The 27,984-nt window shown below is 43.3% G+C and overlaps 2 protein-coding genes across 5 annotated transcripts in view; one reads left to right on the top strand and one right to left on the bottom strand.

Moving 5' to 3' along the window:
• LOC109898024 (pre-mRNA 3'-end-processing factor FIP1) overlaps positions 1–5,414 on the bottom strand; it is a 40,290-nt gene extending 34,876 nt beyond the window's left edge. For 2 of the 4 annotated variants that reach the window (XM_020492760.2, XM_031833511.1), the window contains exons 1-5: positions 5,071–5,414; positions 4,740–4,779; positions 3,521–3,575; positions 3,208–3,314; positions 282–343 (exon numbers count right to left, since the gene is read on the bottom strand). In XM_020492760.2, coding sequence (XP_020348349.1) covers positions 282–343; positions 3,208–3,314; positions 3,521–3,575; positions 4,740–4,779; positions 5,071–5,137 — 331 coding nt within the window. In that variant the 5' untranslated portion in view covers positions 5,138–5,414. The remainder of the gene's footprint in view (positions 1–281; positions 344–3,207; positions 3,315–3,520; positions 3,576–4,739; positions 4,780–5,070) is intronic. The other 2 variants (XM_020492762.2, XM_020492761.2) reach the window with 1 other exon arrangement.
• Positions 5,415–5,911: 497 nt separating this feature from the next.
• LOC109897193 (sec1 family domain-containing protein 2-like) overlaps positions 5,912–27,984 on the top strand; it is a 78,700-nt gene continuing 56,627 nt past the window's right edge. The window contains exons 1-3 of the mRNA XM_031833513.1: positions 5,912–6,585; positions 6,831–6,999; positions 26,446–26,573. Coding sequence (XP_031689373.1) covers positions 26,477–26,573 — 97 coding nt within the window. The 5' untranslated portion in view covers positions 5,912–6,585; positions 6,831–6,999; positions 26,446–26,476. The remainder of the gene's footprint in view (positions 6,586–6,830; positions 7,000–26,445; positions 26,574–27,984) is intronic.

Raw genomic sequence — 27,984 nt, 5'->3', positions numbered from 1 at the left:
CACCTGCTACCATAACCCGTTCAAATGGACGTAAACATGTTGTCTTGCCCATTCACCATCTGAAAGGCACACATACACAATACATGTCTCAATTGTCTCAAGGCTTAAAATCATTCTTTAACCTGTCTCCTTCCTTTCATCTACAGTGATTGAAATGGATTTAACAAGTGACATCAATAAGGGATCATTTCATTCACCTGTCTGTTATGGAAAGAGCTGGTGATCCTAAAGTTTTGTACACTCACTTCTAAGGTCAGAAGTCAGGAATGAGGGGTATTTACCTGACGCATGTGTTCTCCCTGCAGCCTTAATGTTGAGATTAACTGGTGTGGATCCAAAAGCACTACACAATGAAAGAAAAAAAAAAATAATAATCACCACCACAAGAAGGGGACACACACAGAGACATGCTGCGCTTACACAGGCAGCCCAACTCATTGGTTCCACTAATTGTTCTTTTGACCAATCACATCAGATTTTTTCACATCTTTTTTTCAGAGCTGAACTGATTGGTCAAAAAAACAATTATTGAAAGAAAAAAACAATCTGAATTGGGCTGCCTGTGTAAACACTGCCCATGACTCATGCGGGAGACTGTGCTTTGAAGACCGCTGAAAGTGACATGGGTGGTGAGATAAAATGCTGCCAAAGATGCATACTGTAACATAGAATCATAATCAGGACTCATAAAATGATGTGACAAAGGAGAGGCAACAGCAATAGATGTTAGTTGCGCTGACAGCCAGGTGAAAAAAAGCGTTCCACAAAAGGTTTTTCCACCTAAAATGTACAGGGTCTAATATATTATGCTCTTTTCAACTCAAGTTGGAGCATCAAAACTAATCCAGATTGCAGGACAGTAACACACTGTTGTATTTTAAACCAGTTAAATGTAACTAAAGTAATCAGAAATGTAATCTATGTAATCCCCAAAAGTAATTATGTATCATGAGAGGGCCATAAACAATAACTAGTAATGCTGTATACTCAAAGAAAGGTTAAAACCTTGTAAAAATAGTTAAATTGTTGAGGTGTAGTCACTACTGAGGACACAAGCTGGAGTACAGTACAAATATGATGAAAATATAAAATACTTTACATGATGTATTTCCTATTCAACAAAACTGTACGAATAAGGCTTGAAATAACTTAAAGTTGAAGTCAGAAGTTTATACACACCGTAGCCAAATACATTTAAAAACTCAGTTTCACAATTCCTGACATTTAATCCTAGTAAAAATGCCCTGCCTTAGGTCAGTTAGGATCACCACTTTATTTCAAGAATGTGAAATGTCACAATAATAGTAGAGAGAATAATGTATTTCAGTTTATTTCTTTCATCACATTCCCAGTGGCTCAGAAGTTGACATACTCTCAATTAGTATTTGGTAGCATTGCCTTTAAACTACTTAAATTGGGTCAGATGTTTCAGGTAGCCTTCCACAAGCTTCCCACAATAAGTTGGGTGAATTTTGGCCCATTCCTCCTGACAGAGCTGGTGTAACTGAGTCAGGTTTGTAGGCCTCCTTGCTCACACGCTTTTTCAGTTCTGCCCACAAATTGTCTATAGGTTTGAGGTCAGGGCTTTGTGATGGCCACTCCAATACCTTGACTTTGTTGTTCTTAAGCCATTTCACCATAACTTTGGAAGTATGCTTGGGGTTATTGTCCATTTGGAAGATCCATTTGCAACCAAGCTTTAACTTTCTGACTAATCAGTTATATTTTTGTTTCATCAGACCAGAGGACATTTCTCCAAAAGGTATGATCTTTGTCCCCATGTGCAGTTGCAAACCATAGTCTGTCTTTTTAATGGCAGTTTTGGAGCAGTGGCTTCTTCCTTGCTGAGCGGCCTTTCAGGTTATGTCGATATATGACTCTTTTTATTGTGGATATAGATTCTTTTGTACCCGTTTCCACTGCTGTTGTTTTGGGATTGATTTGCACTTTTCACACCAAAGTACGTTCATCTCTAGGAGACAGAACTTGTCTCCTTCCTGAGTGGTGTGACAGCTGTGTGATCCCATGGTGTTTATACTTTAGTACTATTGTTTGTACAGATGAACGTGTTACCTTCAGACATTTGGAAATTGCTCCCAAGGATGAACCAGACTTGTGGAGGTCTACACTTTTTTCTCCCTGAGGTCTTGGCTGATTTCTTTTGATTTCCCCATGATTTCCCCACTGAGTTTGAAAGTAGGCCTTAAAATAGATCCACAGGTACACCTCCAATTGACTCAAATGATGTCAATTAGCCTATCAGAAGCTTCTAAAGCCATGACATCATTTTCTGGAATTTTCCAAGCGGTTTAAAGGCACAGTCAACTTAGTGTATGTAAACTTCTGACCCACTGAAATTGTGATAGATTATTTCACTTATAAATCACTGTGTCTGTAAACAATTCTTGTAAAAATGACTTGTGTCATTCACAAGGTAGATGTCCTAACAGACTTGCCAAAACTATAGTTTGTTCACAAGAAATTTGTGGAGTGGTAGAAAAATTAGTTTTAATGACTCCAACCTAAGTGTATGTAAAACTTCCGACTTCAACTGTATATGCTTTCTAAATATAGCATAATCAAATTATACAATTACACCTTCCTTAGAACTGTAAAATACATATATGTATGTTTAGTGTTCGAGAACATTTGCATATTTTCTGAAGGTCTCTCTTGATCAAAACGTCTGCCCACGTTGCTGTGAACGTCTCACGGAGATCTAGCTTGGCTTCCTGAACTCGTTATGATCTCGCCTTTCATCTCATATTAATCTTGTCCATCTATGACAAACAGAAAGTGCTTTTTAATGGCTATAAATCAATCTCTGAATGTGCTACAGTGATGAAACCCCTCTCTCCTGCTGTGCAATGATGTAATGATTGAAGGCATGTGCTTTGTCCATGGCTGTAATATAGGAAATAGCCAGGTGTTGATGGACAGTTGGAAGAGCGAATTAAACGGTAGGAGGGACATCCCAGCTTCAAGTGGTTTCAGATTTCACATCCTACGTCACTTTCCTGCTCAGAAATCCTATTGTGTCCTAGGGAACCAGGGCTATCGGTCAAAGCAAGCCATTTCGATCTACGGTATCCACAGATCGATTTATAAGTGAAAATGTTGGTGGGAACCGGTACAAGAACCAAGCAGGTCAAAAAAGGGGACCTTACATCTAATAGATTAACACCTTGCTATTGTCTAAATACTCACTTGAAAGGCTGAGACGAGCCTCCGGTCTTTATATCGCCAATGGTTACACACACGTCATCATCATCCTCACTGTCACTGTCACTTTCTTCATCTTCCTGGCCTGTATCCTGACATTACAGAAACACAAAGACAATATAAATTCATAAAAGCATGTTTATATGAATCACACACACAGTTAAAGAGGAATATTCCAAGTAGAAAGTTTGGTTCTGAGGGAATTCCATGATGGATTGCCATTCCAACAGGTGAGTCAGGTTCAGAAGAGTGTTGTTTATCCCAGGTTGACTCCTCCATAACCCTAAGCAGTAGGTACCTGCTTCACTACTCCATTCTCATGGACCTCTTCAGCAGTCGGCTGGGCCTTTGCACTGTGAAAAAAACAACATCACAACGTCTACTTAAACTGAGACTTTTGTAACATTTGAAGAATAGACTAAATAAATTTCCTTGTAAAGGGATACATGTAAAATGACAGCCTATTGCCTGAAGAATCCCTAACGTGACGTAATAGTCTCTTTTTGAGCTGCTGGACCATGTTTGATTCTGAAAAGGGTCATCTCTCTCTCTCTCTCTCTCTCTCTCTCTCTCTCTCTCTCTCTCTCTCTCTCTCTCTCTCTCTCTCTCTCTCTCTCTCTCTCAGGTGAAGTAACTGTAGCTTAATTGATGAATCATGCTGCGTTTACACCGAGGCGATGTGCTTTAACAAAGCCCAATGCAGCGACCATCAGAACCCCTATCTAATGATGGCTTAGATCCACTTTACCCCGTTCAAACAAACAGTGCTTGCCTTGCCACGGATTTAACAGGCATCCAAACTGGTTTTTAATGTGCCACTTGACAGGCCGCACATTTCACACACAGTGGCGTCAAACACACACAACCCAGAGACAACTATTATGATATCACTCAGTCATTATTGAGCAGTGCAAAGTGCATTCAATCTGAACACTTCATTAATAAAGCAAAATTGGTCCTAATGGGGCATGAAGCTGCTGCTAGCCCATCTTATTTCAAATCAGTTCACCGCTTACTGTTGTAAATTATCACTCACGATCAAAATGATTTGAACACAAGAATCATTGGTGCAAACAGGGGAGATGATGCTGGAGAATGTAATAAAACAGATTTGCAGAACCAGTACAAACTGACTAAGAGTGAATAGTGTGGCTATACGTTGTGAATCTCAAACAGCATAACATAGACATGTGACTAGTATATTCGTGTAGAAAGCTTAACAGGTGTCATTTGTGTAAGTGCCACAAAACAAGTGTCTAAGATAGGTATAAATAAATCATGTGTCCAACATTTGTAGTATGCTGCAAGAATACACACCTAATTTGTGGGCATACGTATTTTACAAAAGGAACAATTTAACAGTGTAGTCTGGTGTAGGTCTGGTTTGCAGGAACGCTCAGTACATATTTGAGATCTAGGCAAGTGGTAAATTGAGGACAGAATAGGACAGACAGCCAGGTGACTGTCTGCTATGTAAAACAGACAGTTTAACAGTGGGTGGTTTACCTGTCACTTACCTATTAGGTGCCTCTTCCTCTGCCTTCTCCTCACTCTCATCTATCACAGAAAAGAAACATCAGCATGTTTGCATCATACACACACTTCAAAACCTAAACAGACAAAATGAGTCTCCAAATATCTACTGTAAATGCCAGAACTCAATAATTCCTTCTGTTTAGCAAGAGAGAAAAAAAAATCCCCAACAGCTGTTGCGATGTCAACGTGGTAAGCTGGTGCACGTGTTGTTTCTGGTGTTGTGGTTAGCTTTCTTGCTAACAGAACTGTTTAGCTCACGTACTTTCAAGTTTGCGCTAGATAGTGTCATCAAATCTGTTTTGACTAGCATACCTCCATATAACCATTCTTCTTCATCGCCCCCGCTTGCATCAGTTGTTTTGTCCATTTCTGCGGACATGTCTACCCAAACCCAGTCACTTCTGCTGTGAATCACAACTTGACAGATATTCTATCAAATACAATAACTGGCAACGAATTTAAAATCCAGTTATTTCGCAAAACTTGAGATTTTTACAGAACAGATATTCAAATGTCAAACTGTTACATATAACGGGGATTTAAAAAATAATAATAACGGAATAGGACGGCGTGTCACCTTATCGGTATTCGGTAGCATGCGTAAAATAAACCCTAATGGTAAAAAAAAAAAGTGACAGTTTACTTTACCCACACACGTTTCTATAGGGACCTTTCTATACACGACGTAAACGTACGTCGGAAGAAACAGGACTCTACCATTGGTCAGTATGTCTCTAGATGAGACAATGTAGCAATTTCTGAAAGTATATAAAGTAGTACAGTATTTGCCAGGGTCAAACAAGCTTGCTTTGTTTCTGAACTCATGACAAGCATACCTTTATTTTTGTATGGTTTATTTTTTTCAATTTATAAAAAAAATGTATGTATTTTTGTGTAGTGTGGATAGTATATAGCTATGATGAGGAAACTCAAATGAGTTTGCTTTCAGTTTTGTAAGAAATAGCAAATATATATATATTGTTGTTGTTTTTTTAAATAATGTGGAATAGTCTGGATACATTCAATAAGTACACAAATAGACAATCATAACATATGCTAGGGGGTAAGAAATAGCAAATGCAGCAGATTCTTACATGAAACCGGCGCAGCAGCTGCATGATGACGTATATCTGTCGCGACGTGGAACGCCACATCACTGTTAAGAGACTCACATGTGTTTGTGTTGTTGTTTTGAAATAACTTTTCCTGACAATTTTATAGAAATCTTGTATTTTTGGTCGGTATAAACGACAGTTGCATTTACTAAATGTTACCGATTGAGGTCTTCACGTGTTTCCCCGGTCAGATGTGGGACAAAGTGTTGTCAAAGGTAAAGAAAGCTGTTGTTTTCATGGACGACAAGTGTGCTGAGAGTCTTCATTGGAACGGTGGAGCTACAAGTTTATTTGAGGCTGGGGCTCGTAATTTAAAAGAGTTTTCAAGCTTCGAAGCCGGTGGTGAAAACGAACCAAAGGCTGTGTTTGTGGTGAGCACTCTGCTGAAGGGGAGGACAGCTGACATTATCAAAGACATTATTGGACCTCTAGACCATCAAAATAAAGCGAACAGAGAATAGGTTTGTCAGTTTGACTGATTTTGACATGCAGTCTCTTACTCCGGAGTTGCAGATTGAAATTAAAACCCTGGCCTGTGTGGTTAATTCCATGTTTGAGTCCACCAGCACCCGGCAGGAGAACTTTGCAGTGGGTCCAATGAGCCGTCTTATCGCTGGGGAACTGGCCAACCATCCTCAAGCAAAAAGCCGCAGAAAGACTGCCACCAATAAAGCATCCATTGTCTTCATCGACAGGGCACTGGGTCTAACAGGTGCATGTCACAGTCTTGTACAATGTCTGATGTCCATAAACATGTCAAGCTGCAGCAGAGTCAAACACACATGCACAATTTCCCCACATCTCAATTACATAATCTTGCTGCACCTCCCTTCCCAACAGAAAGGGTATTTTATTGTGACACTTCCGTAGTCCCTATTCTATTCCACTTACACAGGAGTTTATGTTTACTTGGACTATGTTGTTGGTTTACATTTCTCTGTTTGTCCTTGTCCTCAGGGGCTGCTGGTCACCATGGTGACAGCCTGATGGAGAAGATCTTGACTGTGCTGCAACCTCTGCCAGGACACACCACTGATGTTCAGGTGGACATGCTGGAGCTCATTAACCTGCAGCACATCCCAGACTCCCAAACTACCCTGGCTCCAGGCTGCCTGGCACAGACCCAGTGAGTAAATCTGTGCTGGAACAGTTGTAGGCAAAATATTGCAATACTGTTGAAAAGTCAAATTTCACATGATTCAGTTAGATAGTTCACTTTTTTTGTATTTAAAGAGGGTTGTTGTTTAATGTGCCTACATTCATTATGGTTAATGTAGGCACAGGGGATATAGAAAAGGCGAACACTAGAGAATGGGTTCTGTATGTTTTCTCACCTAGGTCACCTCTGATCAGTAGTGATTATGCTGGTCTATCTGTTCTTATTTTCTCATCATTTTAAGCTGAATTTTGTTTGATTTGGTGACGTTTCTGTCCATTTAATTTCCTTTGTCCAGGGTTGTAGGTTAGTCTGACTGTAATTTTGCTGTGATGTTTTTGACCCAAGCTCTAATTTATCATGTCTACTGTATAACAAGGTTTCTAATGTTGAGGTTAATTTCTCTTGGCCCACAAGCGTGAAAACAGTGTTGCTTGTTGTGCTGAATCTCTCTTCCCCTCTCTCTTTCTCTCTAATATTGGGTCAGTCATTATCTCTTGGGTCAGTCATTATCTCTCTCTTTCATAATCTCTCCCTCTCCCCCCGTACCCCTACATTTATGGGGAAACACATGACTGACATTAGAGGGATACTTCGGGATTTTGGCAATGCAGCCCTTTATCTACTTCCCTAGTGTCAGGTGGACACCTTTTTATGTCTCTGCACCCAGTGTGAAGGAAGTCAGTTTTACAAGCCAATGCTAACTAGCGTTAGCGCAATAATTAAAAGTCTATGGTATCTACTAGCATGCTAGCAGTTACCATGTACTTCTAGTCATTGCGCTAGCTAGCAATTGCCGTCTGGTATAAAGGTCCCTGAAGGCAGGAAGCTTGGCCCCAGTGATGTACTGGGCCATACGCGCTACCCTCTTTAGTGCCTTGTGGTCAGAGGCCGTGCAGTTGCCATACCAGGCAGTGATGCAACCATTCAGGATGCTCTCGATGGTGCAGCTGTAGAAACCTTTGAGGATCTGAGGACCCATTGAAAATATTGTGTCATGGGGCAGCTTGCAGCTGTGCTTCCCTTTGTAGTCTGTAATAGTTTGCAAGCCCTGCCACATCCGACGAGTGTCTGATCCGCTGTAATACGATTCAGTCTTAGTCCTGTATTAGAGGTTGACCAATTAATCGGAATGGCCGATTAATTTGGGCCGATTTCAAGTTTTCATAACAATCGGAAATCTGTATTTTTGGGTGCCGATTTTGCAGATTTAAAAAAATATTTGTATTTTTATTTTATTTAACTAGGCAAGTATGTTAAGAACACATTCTTATTTTCAATGACGGCCTAGGAACGTATTTCACTGAAATAGTAAACGTTTTGTTTTCGAAATGATAGTTTCCTGATTCGACCATATTAATGACCAAAGGCTCGTATTTCTGTGTGTTATGTTATAATTAAGTCTATGATTTGATAGCGCAGTCTGACTGAGCGATGGTAGGCAGCAGCAGGCTCGTAAGCATTCATTCAAACAGCACTTTTGTGCGTTTTGCCAGCAGCTCTTCACAAGCACAGCGCTATTTATGACTTCAAGCCTATCAACCTAATGGCTGGTGTAACCGATGTGAAATGGCTAGCTAGTTAGCGGGGCTAATAGCGTTTCAAACGTCACTCGCTCTGAGACTTGGAGTAGTTATTCCCCTTGCGCTGCAAGGGCCGCGGCCTTTGTGGAGAGCGATGGGTAACGCTGTTTCGAGTGTGGCTGTTGTCGATGTGTTCCTGGTTCGAGCCCAGGTAGGGGCGAGGAGAGGGACGGAAGCTATACTGTTACACTGGCAATACTAAAGTGCCTATAAGAACATCCAATAGTCAAAGGTATATGAAATACAAAATCAAATCAAATTGTATTTGTCACATACACATGGTTAGCAGATGTTAATGCGAGTGTAGCGAAATGCTTGTGCTTCTAGTTCCGACAATGCAGTAATAACCAACAAGTAATCTAGCTAACAATTCCAAAACTACTACCTTATAGACACAAGTGTAAGGGGATAAAGAATATGTACATAAAGATATATGAATGAGTGATGGTACAGAGCGGCATAGGCAAGATACAGTAGATGGTATTGAGTGCAGTATATACATATGAGATGAGTATGTAAACAAAGTGGCATAGTTAAAGTGGCTAGTGATACATGTATTACATAAAGATGCAGTAGATGATATAGAGTACAGTATATACATATGAGATGAATCATGTAGGGTATGTAAACATTATATTAGGTAGCATTGTTTAAAGTGGCTAGTGATATATTTTACATCATTTCCCATCAATTCCCATTATTAAAGTGGCTGGAGTTGAGTCAGTGTGTTGGCAGCAGCCACTCAATGTTAGTGGTGGCTGTTTAACAGTCTGATGGCCTTGAGATAGAAGCTGTTTTTCAGTCTCTCGGTCCCAGCTTTGATGCACCTGTACTGACCTCGCCTTCTGGATGATAGCGGGGTGAACAGGCAGTGGCTCGGGTGGTTGTTGTCCTTGATGATCTTTATGGCCTTCCTGTGACATCGGGTGGTGTAGGTGTCCTGGAGGTCAGGTAGTTTGCCCCTGGTGATGCGTTGTGCAGACCTCACTACCCTCTGGAGAGCCTTACAGTTGTGGGCGGAGCAGTTGCCGTACCAGGCGGTGATACAGCCCGACAGGATGCTCTCGATTGTGCATCTGTAGAAGTTTGTGAGTGCTTTTGGTGACAAGCCAAATTTCTTCAGCCTCCTGAGGTTGAAGAGGCGCTGCTGTGCCTTCTTCACGATGCTGTCTGTGTGGGTGGACCAATTCAGTTTGTCTGTGATGTGTACGCCGAGGAACTTAAAACTTACTACCCTCTCCACTACTGTTCCATCAATGTGGATAGGGGGGTGTTCCCTCTGCTGTTTCCTGAAGTCCACAATCATCTCCTTAGTTTTGTTGACGTTGAGTGTGAGGTTATTTTCCTGACACCACACTCCGAGGGCCCTCACCTCCTCCCTGTAGGCCGTCTCGTCGTTGTTGGTAATCAAGCCTACCACTGTTGTGTCCTCCGCAAACTTGATGATTGAGTTGGAGGCGTGCATGGCCACGCAGTCGTGGGTGAACAGGGAGTACAGGAGAGGGCTCAGAACGCACCCTTGTGGGGCCCCAGTGTTGAGGATCAGCGGGGTGGAGATGTTGTTGCCTACCATCACCACCTGGGGGCGGCCCGTCAGGAAGTCCAGTACCCAGTTGCACAGGGCGGGGTCGAGACCCAGGGTCTCGAGCTTGATGACGAGCTTGGAGGGCACTATGATGTTAAATGCTGAGCTGTAGTCGATGAACAGCATTCACACATAGGTATTCCTCTTGTCCAGATTTTTTTTATTTTTTTTATTTTACCTTTATTTTACTAGGCAAGTCAGTTAAGAACAAATTCTTCTTTTCAATGACGGCCTAGGAACAGTGGGTTAATTGCCTGTTCAGGGGCAGAACGACAGATTTGTACCTTGTCAGCTCGGAGATTCGAACTTGCAACCTTTCGGTTACTAGTCCAACGCTCAGATGGGTTAGGGCAGTGTGCAGTGTGGTTGAGATTGCATCGTCTGTGGACCTATTTGGGCAGTAAGCAAATTGGAGTGGGTCTAGGGTGTCAGGTAGGGTGGAGGTGATATGGTCCTTGACTAGTCTCTCAAAGCACTTCATGATGATGGAAGTGAGTGCTACGGGGCGGTAGTCGTTTAGCTCAGTTACCTTAGCTTTCTTGGGAACAGGAACAATGGTGGCCCTCTTGAAGCATGTGGGAACAACAGACTGGGATAGGGATTGATTGAATATGTCCGTAAACACACCAGCCAGCTGGTCTGCGCATGCTCTGAGGGCGCGGCTGGGGATGCCGTCTGGGCCTGCAGCCTTGCGAGTGTTGACACGTTTAAATGTTTTCCTCACGTCGGCTGCAGTGAAGGAGAGTCCGCATGTTTTAGTTGTGGGCGGGGCAGGGCCTTATATGCGTCGCGGAAGTTAGAATAGCAGTGATCCAAGGTTTTTCCAGCCCTGGTTGCGCAATCGATATGGTGATAAAATTTAGGGAGTCTTGTTTTCAGATTAGCCTATAAATACAATTTTAACTGCAACCTAAAACCTCTTGCCTTGGAATATTGAAGTCTCATGTTAAAAGGAACCGCCAACTTTCATATGTTCTCATGTTCTGAGCAAGGAACTCAAATGTTAGCATTTTTACATGGCACATATTGCAATTTTACTTCTCCAACACTTTGTTTTTGCATTATTTAAACCAAATTGAACATGTTTCATTATTTATTTGATGCTAAATAGATTTTTATTGATGTATTATATTAAGTTAAAATAAGTGTTCATTCAGCTCATTGTCTGCGGTCTTAGTGCCAGCATTGGTTTGTGGTGGTAAATAGACAGCTACGAAGAATATAGATGAAAGTGTGGTCTACAGCTTATCATGTGATACTCTCTCTAGGCGAGCAAAACCTTGAGACTTCCTTAGATTTCGTGCACCAGCTATTGTTTTCAAATATTCATAGACTGCCACCCCTTGTCCGACCAGAGGCCGCTGTTCTATCCTGCCGAAAAAGCTTACAACCCACCAGCTATATGTTATTCATGTCGTCGTTCAGCCACGACTCTGTGAAACATAAGATATTACAGTTTTTAATGTCCCGTTCGTAGAATATATGTGCTTTTTAGTTATTTTATTTTGTTAGCCAATGTTTGTACATTGGCTAATAGGACCGACAGTAAAGGTAGATTACCCACTCGCCGTCTAATCCTTACCGTACCCAGACCTACGTCCCCCGATATCTCCGCCTCTTTCTCCTGCGAATGACTGGGATGAGGGCCTCTTCGGGTGTCAGAGGGAAATGCTTCGCGTCCGACTTGTTAAAGAAAAAATATTATTCCAGTACGGGGTAATCTCTGTCCTGATATCTAAAAGCTCTTTTCGGTCATAAGAGACAGTGGCAGAAACATTCTGTACAAAATAAGTTACAAATAACGTGAAAAAACACACAATAGTACAATTGGTTAGGAGACCGTAAAACGGCAGCCATCTCCAGCGCCATCAGGCTGCAAGGTGTTGAACTGGATTGGGCAGCAGACCTTAGGGGGTGTTAGAAGGTATTAGATAGTATCATATCCCTTGCTATCACTTTATCTACATTCAGACTGTCATCAGAGAGCCTCGGAGCCAAATGTCTTATCGTAGAGAGCAGTCGGTGAGGATGGGATCAGCTATCTCTCACTCCCGCACACACACACACACACACACACACACACACACACACACACACACACACACACACACACACACACACACACACACACAGAGTGGAGTGCAGATAGCAATAATAGGATGATCTTCCAGCCGGGGGCCTTGGTGCCTTTAGGGGGTGAGTGTGTGATGTGGGCCAGCAGGCTCGTTATTGCCTTCCCTATCTCAGAGCAGATGGGCCAGTTGACTCTTATCACAGCTGTTTAGGAGATTGAAGCGCAGCCCAGACACAAAAAAGTAACGCACCTGGAGCTCCTGACCCATTTTACACACTCATAGAACATTTGTACACTATGGAGTAAAGTGAAAATCTGTTGGTCTAAAGTTGGAATGTGTTCGTCTGTACTGGATACATAGGGCTGCACCTGTTTTGATTCATTGACGGAAGGTTTGGGATCAAGTCTTAATAGTTTGGCTGTGTATACTTGTTCATATGATACGGTACCATATTAATTCTTATGCTTAGTTGGTTATGTGGCCCAGCCAGGCTACACAGTATGATTGGCTGTATTATGAAGTTCCTCCCAGAGTGTGTTTTGTTTGGCTTTATTATGAGCCCGGTTTTTAAAGCTTTAAACAGTAGGTTGGGGCCTAAATTGCTATTTTATTGCTTGATATTTCACTTTCATAATTCAGGAGATTTTTTTTTACATCACTATGTTTAAGGCTGCTGTGGGTGGTCGTTGATTTTAGCTTCCAAAAGGGACCCCACACTTTGCTGTGCAATTAGTATGATGTTTCATGACCTGGTGTGAGTGTACCTTCAACACCAGCCTGGGCTCTAACTGTGTTTTTCCTGCTCATACCAGAGGGAGCCCAGATTCTCTCTACAGTCTGCAAGTCTAGTGTGTGTGGAGGTTTATAATATACACGTAGTGTCCAAAACATTAGGCACACCTTCCTACTATTGAGTTGCAGCCGCTTTTGCCCTCAGAACAGTCTCAATTCGTCAGGGCATGGAGTCTAAGTCAGTTAAGAACAAATTCTCATTTACAATGACGGCCTACCCCGGTCAAACCAGGACAACACTCGGCCAATTGTGCGCCGCCCTATGGGACTCCCTTACACAGCTGGATGTGATGCAGCCTCTACAAGGTGTCAAAAGCGTTGATGCTGGCCCATGTTGACTTCAATGCTTCCCACAGTTGTGTCAAGTTGGCTGGATGTCCTTTGGGTGGTGGACCATTCTTGATACACACAGCAAATTGTTTGTTTTGCTCATTCACCTTCACCGGCACACTGTGTATGTCTGAAGGGTTAAACATTGTTCTTTAACCAGTCTCCTCCCCTTCATCGACACTGATTTGAAGTGGATTTAACAAGGGACATCAATAAGTGATCATAGCTTTCACCTGGTCAGTCTGTCATGGAAAGAGCAGGTGTTCCTAATGTTTTCTACACTCCGTGTATGTGTGCCTACACATGTATGCATTTAGGTTTGCTATGTATTAAAGTTCCTTTGCTTGTTGATGAGAGTAGGCTGAATGTGGTGATGTTGAGAGGGTAGTTCCATGGAACTTCTGCAGGCCATGACGCCCACCATCACAGATTGTTCAGAAGTTTCTGTAGTTAGGAACAGATAAGATTAGCATTCCTGCAACATAATTTTTTTAAACATTTTATTTGAGCGCTGAGAAATTAAGCTAAGTGATTGCATCCAAATTGGCCCTTTTTAAATGTTTAGGATTTGTATAATATTCAATATAGTACCCTGAAACAAACTTCTTCCTATTATGTGCTTACCGATTTATTAAATAATGTTTTAAGTTGAAATGCAATCTCCCCCTTATTTGATCTGTTGCAAATGTGTCCTTTTTGTTTTTGACCTTTTTTTAGTTTTTGACCTTCATGACGAATCCAATACATATTCAAATGCAACCCACAGACCACCCACGCCAATCCCACCCCAACAACCAGTACACAGTATCAGTTCTCTATTTGTATCTGTATGTATTATGGATCCCCATTAGCTGCTGCCATTAGCTTCTTCCTGGGGTCCAGCAAAATGAAGGCAGTTATATACTATTAAAAACATTACATTTCACACCACATTAACTATGTGCCCTTAGGCCACTACTCTACTACCACATCTACAACACAACATCCATGTGTACATGTGTGTATAGGGTGTAGGTTATCGTGTGTATGTGTCTGTCTGTGTGTGTGTCTCTCCACAGTCCCCGTTGTTCTGTATTTTTTTTAAATCCGATTTTAATGCTTGCATGAATTTACTTGATGTGGATTGGAGTTCCATGTAATGGCTCTATGTAGTAATCTGCCCCTCCCATAGTCTGTTCTGGACTTTGGAACTGTGAAGAGACCTCTGGTGGCATGTCCTGTGGGGCATGTATGAGTGTCTGACCTGTGCGCTAGTAGTTTAAACAGACAGCTCGGTTTATTCAACATGTCAATACTTCTCACAAATACAAGTAGTGATGAAGTCAATCCCTCCTCTACTTTGAGCCAGGAGAGGTTGACATGCATATTATTAATATTAGCTCTCTGTGTACATTTAAGGGCCAGCCGTGCTGCCCTGTTCTGGGCCTATTGTAATTTTCCTAAGTCCCTCTTTGTGGCACCTGCCCACACGACAGTAGTCCAGGTGCGACAAAACTAGGGTCTGTAGGAACTGCCTTGTTGTTAAGAAGGCAGAGCAACACTTTATTATGGACAACCCTCCTCCAACTTTTAACTACTGTTGCATCAATATGTTTTGACCATGACAGTTTACAATCCAGTGTTACTCCAAGCAGTTTAGTGCCCTCAATTTACTCAATTTCCACATTATTCATTACAAGATTTAGTTGAGATTTAGTGAATTATTTGTTCCAAATACAATGCTTTTAGCTTTATAAATATTTAGAACTAACTTTTTTCTTGCCACCCATTCTGAAACTGACTGCAGCGCTTTAAGTCTTGCAGTGATTTCACTTGCTGCGGTAGTTGACATGTGTAGTGTTGAGCCATCAGCATCCAATAGACACACAGACTTTACTCAGAAACAGTGGCAGGTCATTAGTAAAGATTGAAAAAAGTAAGGGTCCTAGACACCTACCCTGGGGAATGCCTGACTACCAGGATTATGTTGGAGAGGCTTCCATTAAAGGGCGCGGAGGCAGGTAGCCTAGTGGTTAGAGCGTTGGACTAGTAACCGAAAGGTTGCTTGATTGAACAAATCTGTTATGCCCCTGAACAAGGCAGTTAAACCCACCGTTCCTAGGCCGTCATTGAAAATAAGAATTTGTTCTTAACTGACTTGCCCAGTTAAATAAAGGTATAAAAAAAGAAGAAAAAAATAACACCATCTGTGTTCTGTTAGGCAGGTAAATGTCGATCCACAATATAGAAGGGGATGTGAAGCCCTAACACATATTTTTTTCCAGTAGCAGATTATGATCGATAATGTCAAAAGTTGCACTGAAGTCAAACAATTTTTATTTTATTATCAATTTCTCTCAGCCAATCATTAGTCATTTGTGTAAGTCAAATCAAAACAAATTCTGAACCCACTGTCTACCTCCATGACCAAATTATGATAGACAAGCTAGTATGTGATGCGTGCTTCTACACCTGCATTGCTTGCTGTTTGGGGTTTTAGGCTGGGTTTGTGTACAGCACTTTGAGATATCAGCTGATGTACGAAGGGCTATATAAATAAAATTTTATTTACATCTTCAACACACAATAAGTTTGGTAGTGATTCCTACTGTATGACCTCTTATACACAATATTAGGCCCTGCCGATGATGATTGCTGGTGAAATGGTTGAGGAGATCCGGCATTTTCTTGCCTCAAGTGGTTTAGGAGATCCCTCGAGGACCGATGGGAGGTGGGGCCTGATTGACTCGAGCCAGGGGCCGGAATCGCATACATCATCATGGCCCTATCAGGGGCGAGCACTGAAGATGTAAAGGCATATGAAATACAAAATCAAATCAAATTTTATTTGTCACATACACATGGTTAGCCGATGTAAATGCGAGTGTAGCGCGAAATGCTTGTGCTTCTAGTTCCGACAATGCAGTAATAACCAACAAGTAATCTAACTAACAAATCCAAAACTACTGTCTTATACACAGTGTAAGGGGATAAAGAATATGTACATAAGGATATATGAGTGAGTGATGGTGCAGAGCAGCATAGGCAAGATACAGTAGATGGTATCGAGTACAGTATATACATATGAGATGAGTATGTAAACAAAGTGGCATAGTTAAAGTGGCTAGTGATACATGTATTACATAAGGATGCAGTCGATGATATAGAGTACAGTATATACGTATGCATATGAGATGAATAATGTAGGGTAAGTAACATTATATAAGGTAGCATTGTTTAAAGTGGCTAGTGATATATTTACGTCATTTCCCATCAATTCCCATTATTAAAGTGGCTGGAGTTGAGTCAGTGTCAGTGTCAGTGTGTTGGCAGCAGCCACTCAATGTTAGTGGTGGCTGTTTAACAGTCTGATGGCCTTGAGATAGAAGCTGTTTTTCAGTCTCTCGGTCCCAGCTTTGATGCACCTGTACTGACCTCGCCTTCTGGATGATAGCGGGGTGAACAGGCAGTGGCTCGGGTGGTTGTTGTCCTTGATGATCTTTATGGCCTTCCTGTGACATCGGATGGTGTAGGTGTCCTGGAGGGCAGGTAGTTTGCCCCCGGTGATGCGTTGTGCAGACCTCACTACCCTCTGGAGAGCCTTACGGTTGAGGGCGGAGCAGTTGCCGTACCAGGCGGTGATACAGCCCGACAGGATGCTCTCGATTGTGCATCTGTAGAAGTTTGTGAGTGCTTTTGGTGACAAGCCGAATTTCATCAGCCTCCTGAGGTTGAAGAGGCGCTGCCGTGCCTTCTTCACGATGCTGTCTGTGTGAGTGGACCAATTCAGTTTGTCTGTGATGTGTATGCCGAGGAACTTAAAACTTGCTACCCTCTCCACTACTGTTCCATCGATGTGGATAGGGGGGTGTTCCCTCTGCTGTTTCCTGTTTCCTGTCCACAATCATCTCCTTAGTTTTGTTGATGTTGAGTGTGAGGTTATTTTCCTGACACCACACTCCGAGGGCCCTCACCTCCTCCCTGTAGGCCGTCTCGTCTTTGTTGGTAATCAAGCCTACCACTGTTGTGTCCTCCGCAAACTTGATGATTGAGTTGGAGGCGTGCGTGGCCACGCAGTCGTGGGTGAACAGGGAGTACAGGAGCGGGCTCAGAACGCACCCTTGTGGGGCCCCAGTGTTGAGGATCAGCGGGGAGGAGATGTTGTTGCCTACCCTCACCACCTGGGGGCGGCCCGTCAGGAAGTCCAGTACCCAGTTGCACAGGGCGGGGTCGAGACCCAGGGTCTCGAGCTTGATGACGAGCTTGGAGGGTACTATGGTGTTGAATGCCGAGCTGTAGTCGATGAACGGCATTCTCACATAGGTATTCCTCTTGTCCAGATGGGTTAGGGCAGTGTGCAGTGTGGTTGAGATTGCATCGTCTGTGGACCTATTTGGGCGGTAAGCAAATTGGAGTGGGTCTAGGGTGTCAGGTAGGGTGGAGGTGATATGGTCCTTGACTAGTCTCTCAAAGCACTTCATGATGACGGAAGTGAGTGCTACGGGGCGGTAGTCGTTTAGCTCAGTTACCTTAGCTTTCTTGGGAACAGGAACAATGGTGGCCCTCTTGAAGCATGTGGGAACAGCAGTCTGGTATAGGGATTGATTGAATATGTCCGTAAACACACCGGCCAGCTGGTCTGCGCATGCTCTGAGGGCGCGGCTGGGGATGCCGTCTGGGCCTGCAGCCTTGCGAGGGTTAACACGTTTAAATGTCTTACTCACCTCGGCTGCAGTGAAGGAGAGACCGCATGTTTTCGTTGCAGGCCGTGTCAGTGGCACTGTATTGTCCTCAAAGCGGGCAAAAAAGTTATTTAGTCTGCCTGGGAGCAAGACATCCTGGTCCGTCTCTGGGCTGGATTTCTTCCTGTAGTCCGTGATTGACTGTAGAACCTGCCACATGCCTCTTGTCTCTGAGCCGTTGAATTGAGATTCTACTTTGTCTCTGTACTGACGCTTAGCTTGTTTGATAGCCTTGCGGAGGGAATAGCTGCACCGTTTGTATTCGGTCATGTTACCAGACACCTTGCCCTGATTAAAAGCAGTGGTTCGCGCTTTCAGTTTCACGCGAATGCTGCCATCAATCCACGGTTTCTGGTTAGGGAATGTTTTAATCGTTGCTATGGGAACGACATCTTCAACGCACGTTCTAATGAACTCGCACACCGAATCAGCGTATTCGTCAATATTGTTATCTGACGCAATACGAAACATATCCCAGTCCACGTGATGGAAGCAGTCTTGGAGTGTGGAGTCAGCTTGGTCGGACCAGCGTTGGACAGACCTCAGCGTGGGAGCCTCTTGTTTTAGTTTCTGTCTGTAGGCAGGGATCAACAAAATGGAGTCGTGGTCAGCTTTTCCGAAAGGGGGGCGGGGCAGGGCCTTATATGCGTTGCGGAAGTTAGAGTAACAATGATCCAAGGTCTTTCCACCCCCGGTTGCGCAATCGATATGCTGATAAAATTTAGGGACCAGAGGTAGAAGCCACCGGAGTGGGAGACAGAACCGAGGACGGAAGTGCAGGTACCTCCGAATCCGATCACGAAGCGGAAGGCCCCAGTGAAGAAGTCTGTGTCCAGTCCAGGCTTACCACAGCAAGCGAGGCCCCTATTGCCAAAGGCTGCTGCTTTCAACTTCCACGGCGACTGACGTGCCTTCATGGCTGGTTGGTAGGGTCAAGAATAGGAACATCCACTAAGTCATCCAGAAGCATCCTGCTAACTCCATTCTTCAGGGAAGGGGGACACCTTCGGGGAGGGATCCCTGCAGAGCACCGGCCAGTCGACTGTAGAGAGACGGGACAGCGGCATCCAGCTATTGGAGTAGAAGAGAAAGAGAAAGTAGGCAGGTGTGGATTCCCTAGTAGTGTGTGTAAATTCTATACTTGTTTGCTAAGAGTAGCCACTTTTGCCCCTGTAGTCCTCTGTAAGCCAACAGTTGCTACATTGAAAGTCCAGACTGTTCAAATTTCCCAGAATAGAGCAACATAAACACAGATCCTGCAGTGTTGAAAACGTTCGTTAGCTACCTCCATTTGAAACTAAAGGCTAGCTAGGCTATCTGGGCTTCCGTGTCTCTCTTCTTGACAGGAATTTACTAGTGGGCTATGAGCTCCAGTGAGTTAGTAAATACAGCCCACACAAGAAACACACACCCGAGTCACACATCAGTACGGAAAACAGAGAAAGCGGAGGGCTTGCTCACTGTATGGATCCTGGCTGCACATACACTATACATGCGGGAGTTTACCAACTTGCAAGTTGGTGCTGTAGAAACAAGCAGTAAATTGCAGGGCAGTGAGCCAAAACACTTACCCCAATGAGCAGCGTGAACGAGCAGTGTGAACGAGCAGCGCAGTGTGATACCTCCAGGCAGTACTACAATTGGGAGAGTCTGACATGAAATCTCAACCCTAACCCTAGCCTGAGTTCTATGTCTGACAAGTAGTATGGAGCTTCAGTATTGGAGTATTGCTTCTTCATCCTATGTAATCTATTCCCTGTAAATCAGGTGATTGTCGTCCCCCCCATTCAGAGAAATTAGCCATTGAAGTCTCTTGCAATTTCACAATCAATTAGTGTGGAAGTACCAGGTTTTGCACACTAGATTCCGCTGTTCCTGCTATTGTCACAACCTTTTATCCATTTTGCTGGTCTTTTGTGTTTATTAAATGGATCACAACATTTTCTTACTTACTTTGGGTAGAGATGTGTGATCATCCTCACAAGTCAAGCCAGTCCTTCATGAAAGCAATTAACTTTGTCCTTCTCTAAGCAACCTAATGCTTCAACCCAAATCTTTGAATAATCCAACAAATGACAGCTCGCTGAGAGGTCTATCGTTATCGTACAATTCTCATATGAAGATTTTTCCTACAAGCCCAAAACTCTTTCTTGTGCTTTTTAAGGTGGAATGACCCGAGAGTGTGTGATGATGACAGAGTATTTGTGCTGGTGAGATTTGTGCGTGTGCAACTGTGCGTGCATTTGTGTGAGAGGTGAGGTACCCTCCAGGCCACCCTGTGTAATGTGCTGTGTTTGGCTGGTATTCACGTTGATGCTCTTTGATCCTCTATGGGACATATGAACCCTCTTGGCCCAGGGAGCTATATTTCCCCCGACTGTCTCAGACTGAAACCATCAACCACTAACTTGGTAACCTGGACCCTGGTCCTGTGGTGGGCAGACAGGCGGGTAGAGGGAGAGGTCTGTGCGGGTGGCCAAGATGTTCTGGTTCTGGTCCAAGTGCTGCCGAGCCTTGAGACAAGCCTCAGAAAAAAAGCACCCAACCGCACCCTGCCGTGAGAAAACACAATGAGTCTGCCACCTCCTCATCTCTAGACCAGCAGACCAGACTCTGCCTGCCAACAGGAAAGAGGGAAAACACACCTATTTCTGTACGGGCTGGGAAAGAAGAGAGTGAAAAGAAAGAAAACACACAATTATTTCTGTGGCAGCTGCATGTGAAAGACATGGGAATAGAGTAAGGAAGAACAGGGATAGGAAAGTGTGTGGAGAGGAAGAACAAATAATAATGAAAGGAGAGACATGGCTATGGCCTGTGTAGCTTACCCCACTGTGAGTTAAAAGGCTACACCCATCATCTGGCCACACCCATCATCTGGGTTTCCTATAGTGAAATCTTTGCTACTTCTGAGCCTGTCAAAACTATATTGTTCAGCTCCATCACACACACCCGGCAAGGCTTATTTTCCTAAGGGTGTGTTATTATTCTTGTATGAGTTGTGGATTTATTTGAGCAGCAAGCTATATGAGGAGGAGAAGTCGAAGCAATGTTGACCACTGGATTGTAGTGAGAAAGAGTCTCTGGAGGGGGTCTTCCTGTTGTCCCTACAGGCCTGATTTTTAACCCTGCTCCACATCTGATCCCCTAAAACTCATAGAGCAGGGTCAGGGCCAGCTATAGGGAGCTCACTAATCCAGTTTGGGGCTGGCTAATAATTAGCATGCAACATAACACGACTACAGAGGAGAGTCTCATAGGTATGTTGAAGTCGATGATTGGCATGTATCTCCTACCACGTGTGCTGGAGGGCCCAGACATCTTTTTTTATTTAACCTTTATTTAACTAGGCATGTCAGTTAAGAACAAATTCTTATTTGCAATGACGGCCTACCCCGACCAAACCCTAACCCGGACAACGCTGGTCCAATTGTGCTCCACCCTATTGGACTCCAAATCTTACCTGCGCTTCATTTCCTATCTTAAGAATGAGAGACGAGGAGTATCGCCTTCTCCCAGTGATATAGAGCTGACAGAGGCCAGTCCTGTAACAAGTGGCCAGTGTAGTGGTCAGAAATAGAACAGAGTTGGAGCAGAGCAGAAGGAGGTGGAGGGTTGGTTCTCTCATATGTCACAGGAAGAGGAAGTGCCCTCTCAGAAAACAGCACTATCATGACCTGAATCTGATAAGGAATTTGGAGGGAAACACCTGTCCCAGCTTGTATCGTGATACAGCTGTGAGCTCTCCATCCATTTATTCAATGTCTTCCTCCTCACTTCTTCTCCTCTGCTACCACTGTTGTGTAGAAGACGATTAGGACATCCCATTGTGAGGCCTTGAGTCTCTTGTCATTCTTCCAGTAGATTCCTCTAACCAGAACGGAGTTATTTATCAGCTGCTCGGACTGTTCTGTTTTGTTCCCAGCCCTTCTAAGCCAACAATTTCTTTTGAAGACTGAAATCATAAGACCGGTTATAAAAGACGTATCTCTGAAATAATACAAAATATTGTCGTCAATTATTTGAGTTTATAGAGGCTCCAAAAATATATGTTTTAGTGATAAAACACTGATTGGTAGATAATTCTGCATCTGCGCTGTGATTTGTTAGATTAAATCTCAGGGCTGATTTGTTATGAAAGTATATTTCAAAAGACTTCTCTTTTCATCACCCTCTAGATGTCTCCTCCCTCTCCTTCCTCCCTGGTGCTAGCCCTTCAAAGAGCCCCTGCTGCCAGCCAGCATTTGAAGTGGAGTAAGCTAACATGACACATGAGGAGGGAGGGACAGAGAGATAAGCAGATTCACTCTACTTGGATTCCTCTTATTGACGTCTCCATCTTCCTCCCTTTGCCTTGTCTCATCATCCCCCTTTTAATATCCATTTGAACCATTCCTCTTCTGCTCTGCCCCCTCTCTCTTTCCCTGTCTCTCTCTCCTCTGGTTCTGTTATGAATCCAGTTTGTGGTCTCCTGCCAGGACGGACAAACCAGACCAGAGAGGCCTGATGTCCTGTGGTATTCTGGTGTGTTGACAGGAAATACACAGCGTTCTTCTCTCTGTGTAACACTTCCCCAGTAACGCACACTGGGCACAGAAAGACACACTCCACTCGCTGTGGAATGGTCAAGGTCTGTGGCTGGCTCTTCGCGAGCAAATTAGTTTGTTAGCTTGTTGCTCATCTTTTGGCTGCTAACTGCATCCTCTGGCTGTGTGACTGACAACAGTATCTAATACAACTTCCAATAGCAAAGGCTGTCAATGATTAGATTAGCCAAATGCTACCCTGATAACTTCTGCATCAGCTGCTCTGCTTCTCTTTGAGGCATGTCCTGATTGTATTTCATTCTGTATTTGATGTACTTGGCTAACTGGGGATGCAGAGCTGTTGCCTGACTTTTTGAGTAGTCTCTCTGGTCAAGTGAATCATTTATCCTCCACTCACTACAGACTTTTAGAAGGAGATCCTGTCCTGCTAAGAGGCTGTGCCTTCCTGTCAATGGTTTTATTGCTAGGTTTCTGTATTGTGTTCGTATGTGTGCTGGGTGGAGCCAGAATCTGGTTTTGGGGTCCATTCCATTTGATAGAGACTTTGATTAGGACTAAAGTTATTCTACAAACAGGCCGTGGAAACTGTTGGAAATCTACCTAATTTCTGAACCACTTCAAAAGCATACACCTACCTGGTTTATATTAAGTGGGTCTATGTGTCTGAATGCGTGACTACTAGACTTGGACCCAAATGGTCAGACCCATTCTTTACTGCTGCGTCAGTAAAGGAACCACTCCTCCACCCTCAGACCTATTCACTATTAACTGTTGCCACAAGAAAAGGGCAACCAGTGAAGAACCAACACCGTTGGAAACACAACCCATATTTATGTTGATTTATTTTCCCTTTTGTACTTTAACCATTTGCAATTCGTTACAGCACTGTATATATACATAATATGACATTTGTAATGTCTTTATTCTTTTGGAACTTCTGTGAGTGTAATGTTTACTGTTCATTTTTATTGTTTATTTCACTTTTGTACATTATCTACTTCACTTGCTTTGGCAATGTTAACATATGTTTCCCATTCCAATAAAGCCCCTTTAATTGAATAGTAAATAGGTTGTGTGTGTGTGTGTTGCGTGCATTGTTTGTGTGTGGATACGTTAACTCATGCCTATCTCTTAATGGCATAACAGTCATTACACATCTGGTGGAATTTAGTTTGGAGACACACATACACATGTAGACACACCCACACATTGTTTATCCAGTCAGACTGACTGGGCAAGTCAGCAGGGGTACACAGTCCACCGGAGGGGCAAGAGTGCCCCCTTAAGGTTTAGAATAGCCACTTCTAGCAGAGAGCCACACTGGAGTTCACACACACACACACACACACACACACACACACACACACACACACACACACACACACACACACACACACACACACACACACGCAGGAGGTCAGACACACGCACTCCATGGCCCCCAGCACCCTGTCCATAGTAGAGCAGTTACTCAACAAGACTGGCTGGTTATGGAGCCTTGTCTCACACCCTGCCAGTAAAAACCTCACCCCCGCCCCCGTCTGACCAAACGGCCTGGGGAAAACACCAGGGGAGAGGGGCAGAGAGGGGGGAGGGGGGGCAAATTACAACCATACCTCCTCAACCCCCCCCACCCCCCCCTCTTTCTACCCCTTTATAAGAACTCTTGTCTTCCTGGAACCAACAAGGAAATACAGGCTTATGTGCTCTCTCTCTCTCTCTCTCTCTCCCTACCTCTCTCTACCTCTCTCTCACTCTCTCTCTCTAACTCTCTCTTTCTCTATCTCACACACACACACTTACACAAACGGTACACATTAGGACCCACACACAAGCATGCATACACACATATGGCCAGGTCACAGCCCTGGCATTTTAATCACGCTAACTATGTGTCCGCTTACGACACGCTTAATCATTACAGCCCCTCCGCCTCAGCACACAGCTAAGCCCATGATGTGTGTCTTCCTGAGGAAAATACTCGATAAATGACACCAATTTCTCGGTCATGCTTTTCACAAAGTTTGTTGAACGTTTTTAAAATTCCTCCCACCCACATTCATCATCATAGTGACAGTGAAGTCAACGGAATGTTTATCTGGCTGTGGGACTTCTAATATTCCATTATAGCTGTTCTCTTTGTGGAGGAGCAGTGTCTCTGGTTCAGTCGAGCTCTGTTCTCTTGTCTTTGTGTCTCATTTTCTGTGTGAAGATGGCATGCGGCCCAATGTGAGCCCCTCTTTCTCTCCATCCAGCCCCAGTCCAGGCCCAGGCTCGCTCTGGAACCGATTCCATCTGATATTAAACACATGGCAGCAGTTAGACGGAGAGAGAGAGAGATCGAGAGAGGAAAAGGAGTGAGAAAAAAGAGACGAAAAAGAAAAACAGAGTAGATTTTAACATTTGGGATCCGTGTCAGCAAACCTCCCCCCTCTCCCCCCCCTTCTTTGGTTCTTTCTTTCTCTCTCTTTCTCTCTCCTTCTTCCTTCTATCAGCATATAAAGGAACTAACCTTTCTAACATTGTTGTTTCCTGTCTTTAGTCCTGAGTTAGTCCCCGAACTCCTCCCTCTCTGGTGTTCACATGCTCATCAGAAGTATGCACACGCCTGACTGAAGGTCACAGACACACTGGGGACAAACCCAACAGAACAGTGCCGAGGCTCTGCCATGGCGTTTGGTGGCCTTTTTATAGAACCAAACACTGACACGTCTCTTAAAGACGGCGAGAGGGAGAAATAGAGAGATGAAATATGATGTTGGTTCCGTTGCAGAGCACCCTGTATAAGACACAGTGTCATGATAGTGAGATGCGTTCGCAACAACCTTTTGGGTTTTTCCGGGGAAACGCTTGAAGCTCACGTTACTGCTTATGGCAGATGATAACAGTTCTTCTTCTTGACCTGGTGGAAATAGAGGGAAAGGTTATGGGGGAGCTACAGATAGCCCCTCGGTCCAGGTTGTGGTTTTGAGAGGTTCTGGGGATGTTGGGAAAGACTGCTCCGGGGAATGTTGACACATCGGCAGCATTTAGGGATGTTGGGAAAGTTCCTGATGTTCCCGCTAATTTGTGTTTTTTCCTGCGAGTGGTGCAACAGGGGAGTGAACGCCCCCTTAGTACCCAGCATCCAGTGGAGGCTGCTGAGGGGAGGACGGCTCATAATAATGGCTGGAATGGAGTCAATGGAATGGTATCAATGGCTGGAATGGAGTGGTATCAACCACATGGAAACAATTCCAGCCATTTTTATGAGCCTTCCTCCCCTCAGCAGCCTCCACTGCCAGGATCTCCAACCTACAGGGCAAGCACTCGGTCATATTCATGGTATATGTGTGTGCGTGTGTGTGCGTCTGTGTGTGTACATAAGAGAGTGAGAGATCTTTCAAATCAAATTGTATTTGTCACATGCTTCTTAAACAACCGGTGTAGACTAACAGTGAAATGCTTACTTAAGGGTCACTTTTCTAAAATGCAGAGTTAAAGATACACAATTAAATAGTGGCAGGAGGAATAATTACACAGTGAATAACAATAACAAGTAAAACTAACTTGACTCTATGCAGGGAGTACCAGTCAATGTTCTGTGTGTGTGTGTGTGTGTGTGTGTGTGTGTGTGTATAGAGTCCAGTGCAAAAAAGGGTAAATGCAGGTAGTACATATGTCTGCGTGTGTCTGTTTACCAGTATCTGTGTTAACCTCTGTGTGGCAATAGACATGTTGAGAGTATTTTTCCAGTAGAAGCTGGGTGACCTTACTGATGTGTGTCTGCCCTCTACCTCTTAGGTCGTCCACAGCCTGATTGCTATGGGAAACGATGCTGGCCAGTAAGCAGAAGGAGGCTGTGATGGGGGTTCGTAGACAGCTGGTGGAGGCCGCCAGCAAGGAGAACCTGCCAATCAAGATGAGTCTGGGTAAGGAAGGGCCATTATACACGGACATACACTGACCACACTCACTATATCTAAATACATGTATATTCTCTTACTTTCTCTCCCAAATCAAAATGCCACAGAATGCACAGACACTGTCTGATCTATGGCTGAATAATTAATAACAGAGGGGAAATGAGTGCTGTGAGTAAACACATAATTACATTATTATAATATATAGTCAAACTCAGAATTTGGAAGGCATGGCATTGAGGGAAAAATGACAATATGTTGATAGAGAGAATGAGTGATAGAGGGAGGGGGGGTGGAGAGTGCAGTGTCCTGCTGTTTCAACAAAGAGACACAGCGCCACCTACAGAGAGCTGTGGTCACTGCGTCTGTGTTTATTTGCCCATGTGGCCACAGAGGGAATCTGAACCACATGTTGGCTTTCTGACACACACACACACACACACACACACATACAGCTCTTGAATACCTTTGTTGTTTGTTAACCCTTTAACAGGCAGCTCAACCGGGAAATTGAGCTAATTTTGACAACTGATTTTCAGTCAAATTGAATATATGAATTTTGTTTGCAATATAATATTTGATCATCTCAACCAATGCAATTTAATAAAATTATTAAGTGGTTTTCATTATCGGACTCCCTTATTTTTGTCAATACACATTCAACGATTAGCAAAACCGAACCTCATTTACCACACATCTTTTATACTAATTGTGTATAAAATGAGAAATGACAAGTTTGTAAAATGTTGTTGACCTTTAGAACATAATTTAAGATTAAAGGATGAATTTTAGACTAATATGTTGTTTTACAATGTTAGATACTCTTGAAAAACATGGTGTACCAGGTGGTTGAGTTTCCCAATAAAGGAATGCCATTTAGTCAAAGCTAGTGTAGTGATAATGGACTAAGGAGAAATATTATTATCGGACTGCTTGTCTGTGGAAATACAAAACTCCTTTCAAATCCACATAATTATTTACTGTTATCTTCAATATGTTTCACAATGTCATTCAGTACATGTCATTTTAATGGTATTCTAAGCTAATAAACTGTAAACGCATGAATTTACATGCATTTGAAGATTTTTTATATTTTTTACACACAATTGTATAATATTTTATTAATATTTGATATCAGTCCTCAACTATCTTCCATTATGGGGCGGCAGGTAGCCTCGTGGTTAGAGCTTTGGGCCAGTAATCGAAAGGTTGCTTGATCCCCGAGCTGACAAGGTAAAAATCTGCCATTCTGCCCCTGAATAAGGCAGTTAACCCACTGTTCCCCGGTAGGCCGTCATTGTAAATAAGAATGTGTTCTTAACTGACTTGCCTAGTTAAATAAAGGTTAACTAAAAATAAGAAATATATAAGTGAATGACGCATATCATTTTTTTGAATGATTTAAAAACTCTATGCATAT

Source organism: Oncorhynchus kisutch, linkage group LG10 (genome assembly GCF_002021735.2).
Source record: "Oncorhynchus kisutch isolate 150728-3 linkage group LG10, Okis_V2, whole genome shotgun sequence".
NCBI classification, from domain to species: Eukaryota; Metazoa; Chordata; class Actinopteri; order Salmoniformes; family Salmonidae; genus Oncorhynchus; species Oncorhynchus kisutch.
The sequence above is the reverse complement of the archived record's forward strand: the minus strand, read 5'-3'. Positions and strand labels throughout refer to the sequence as shown.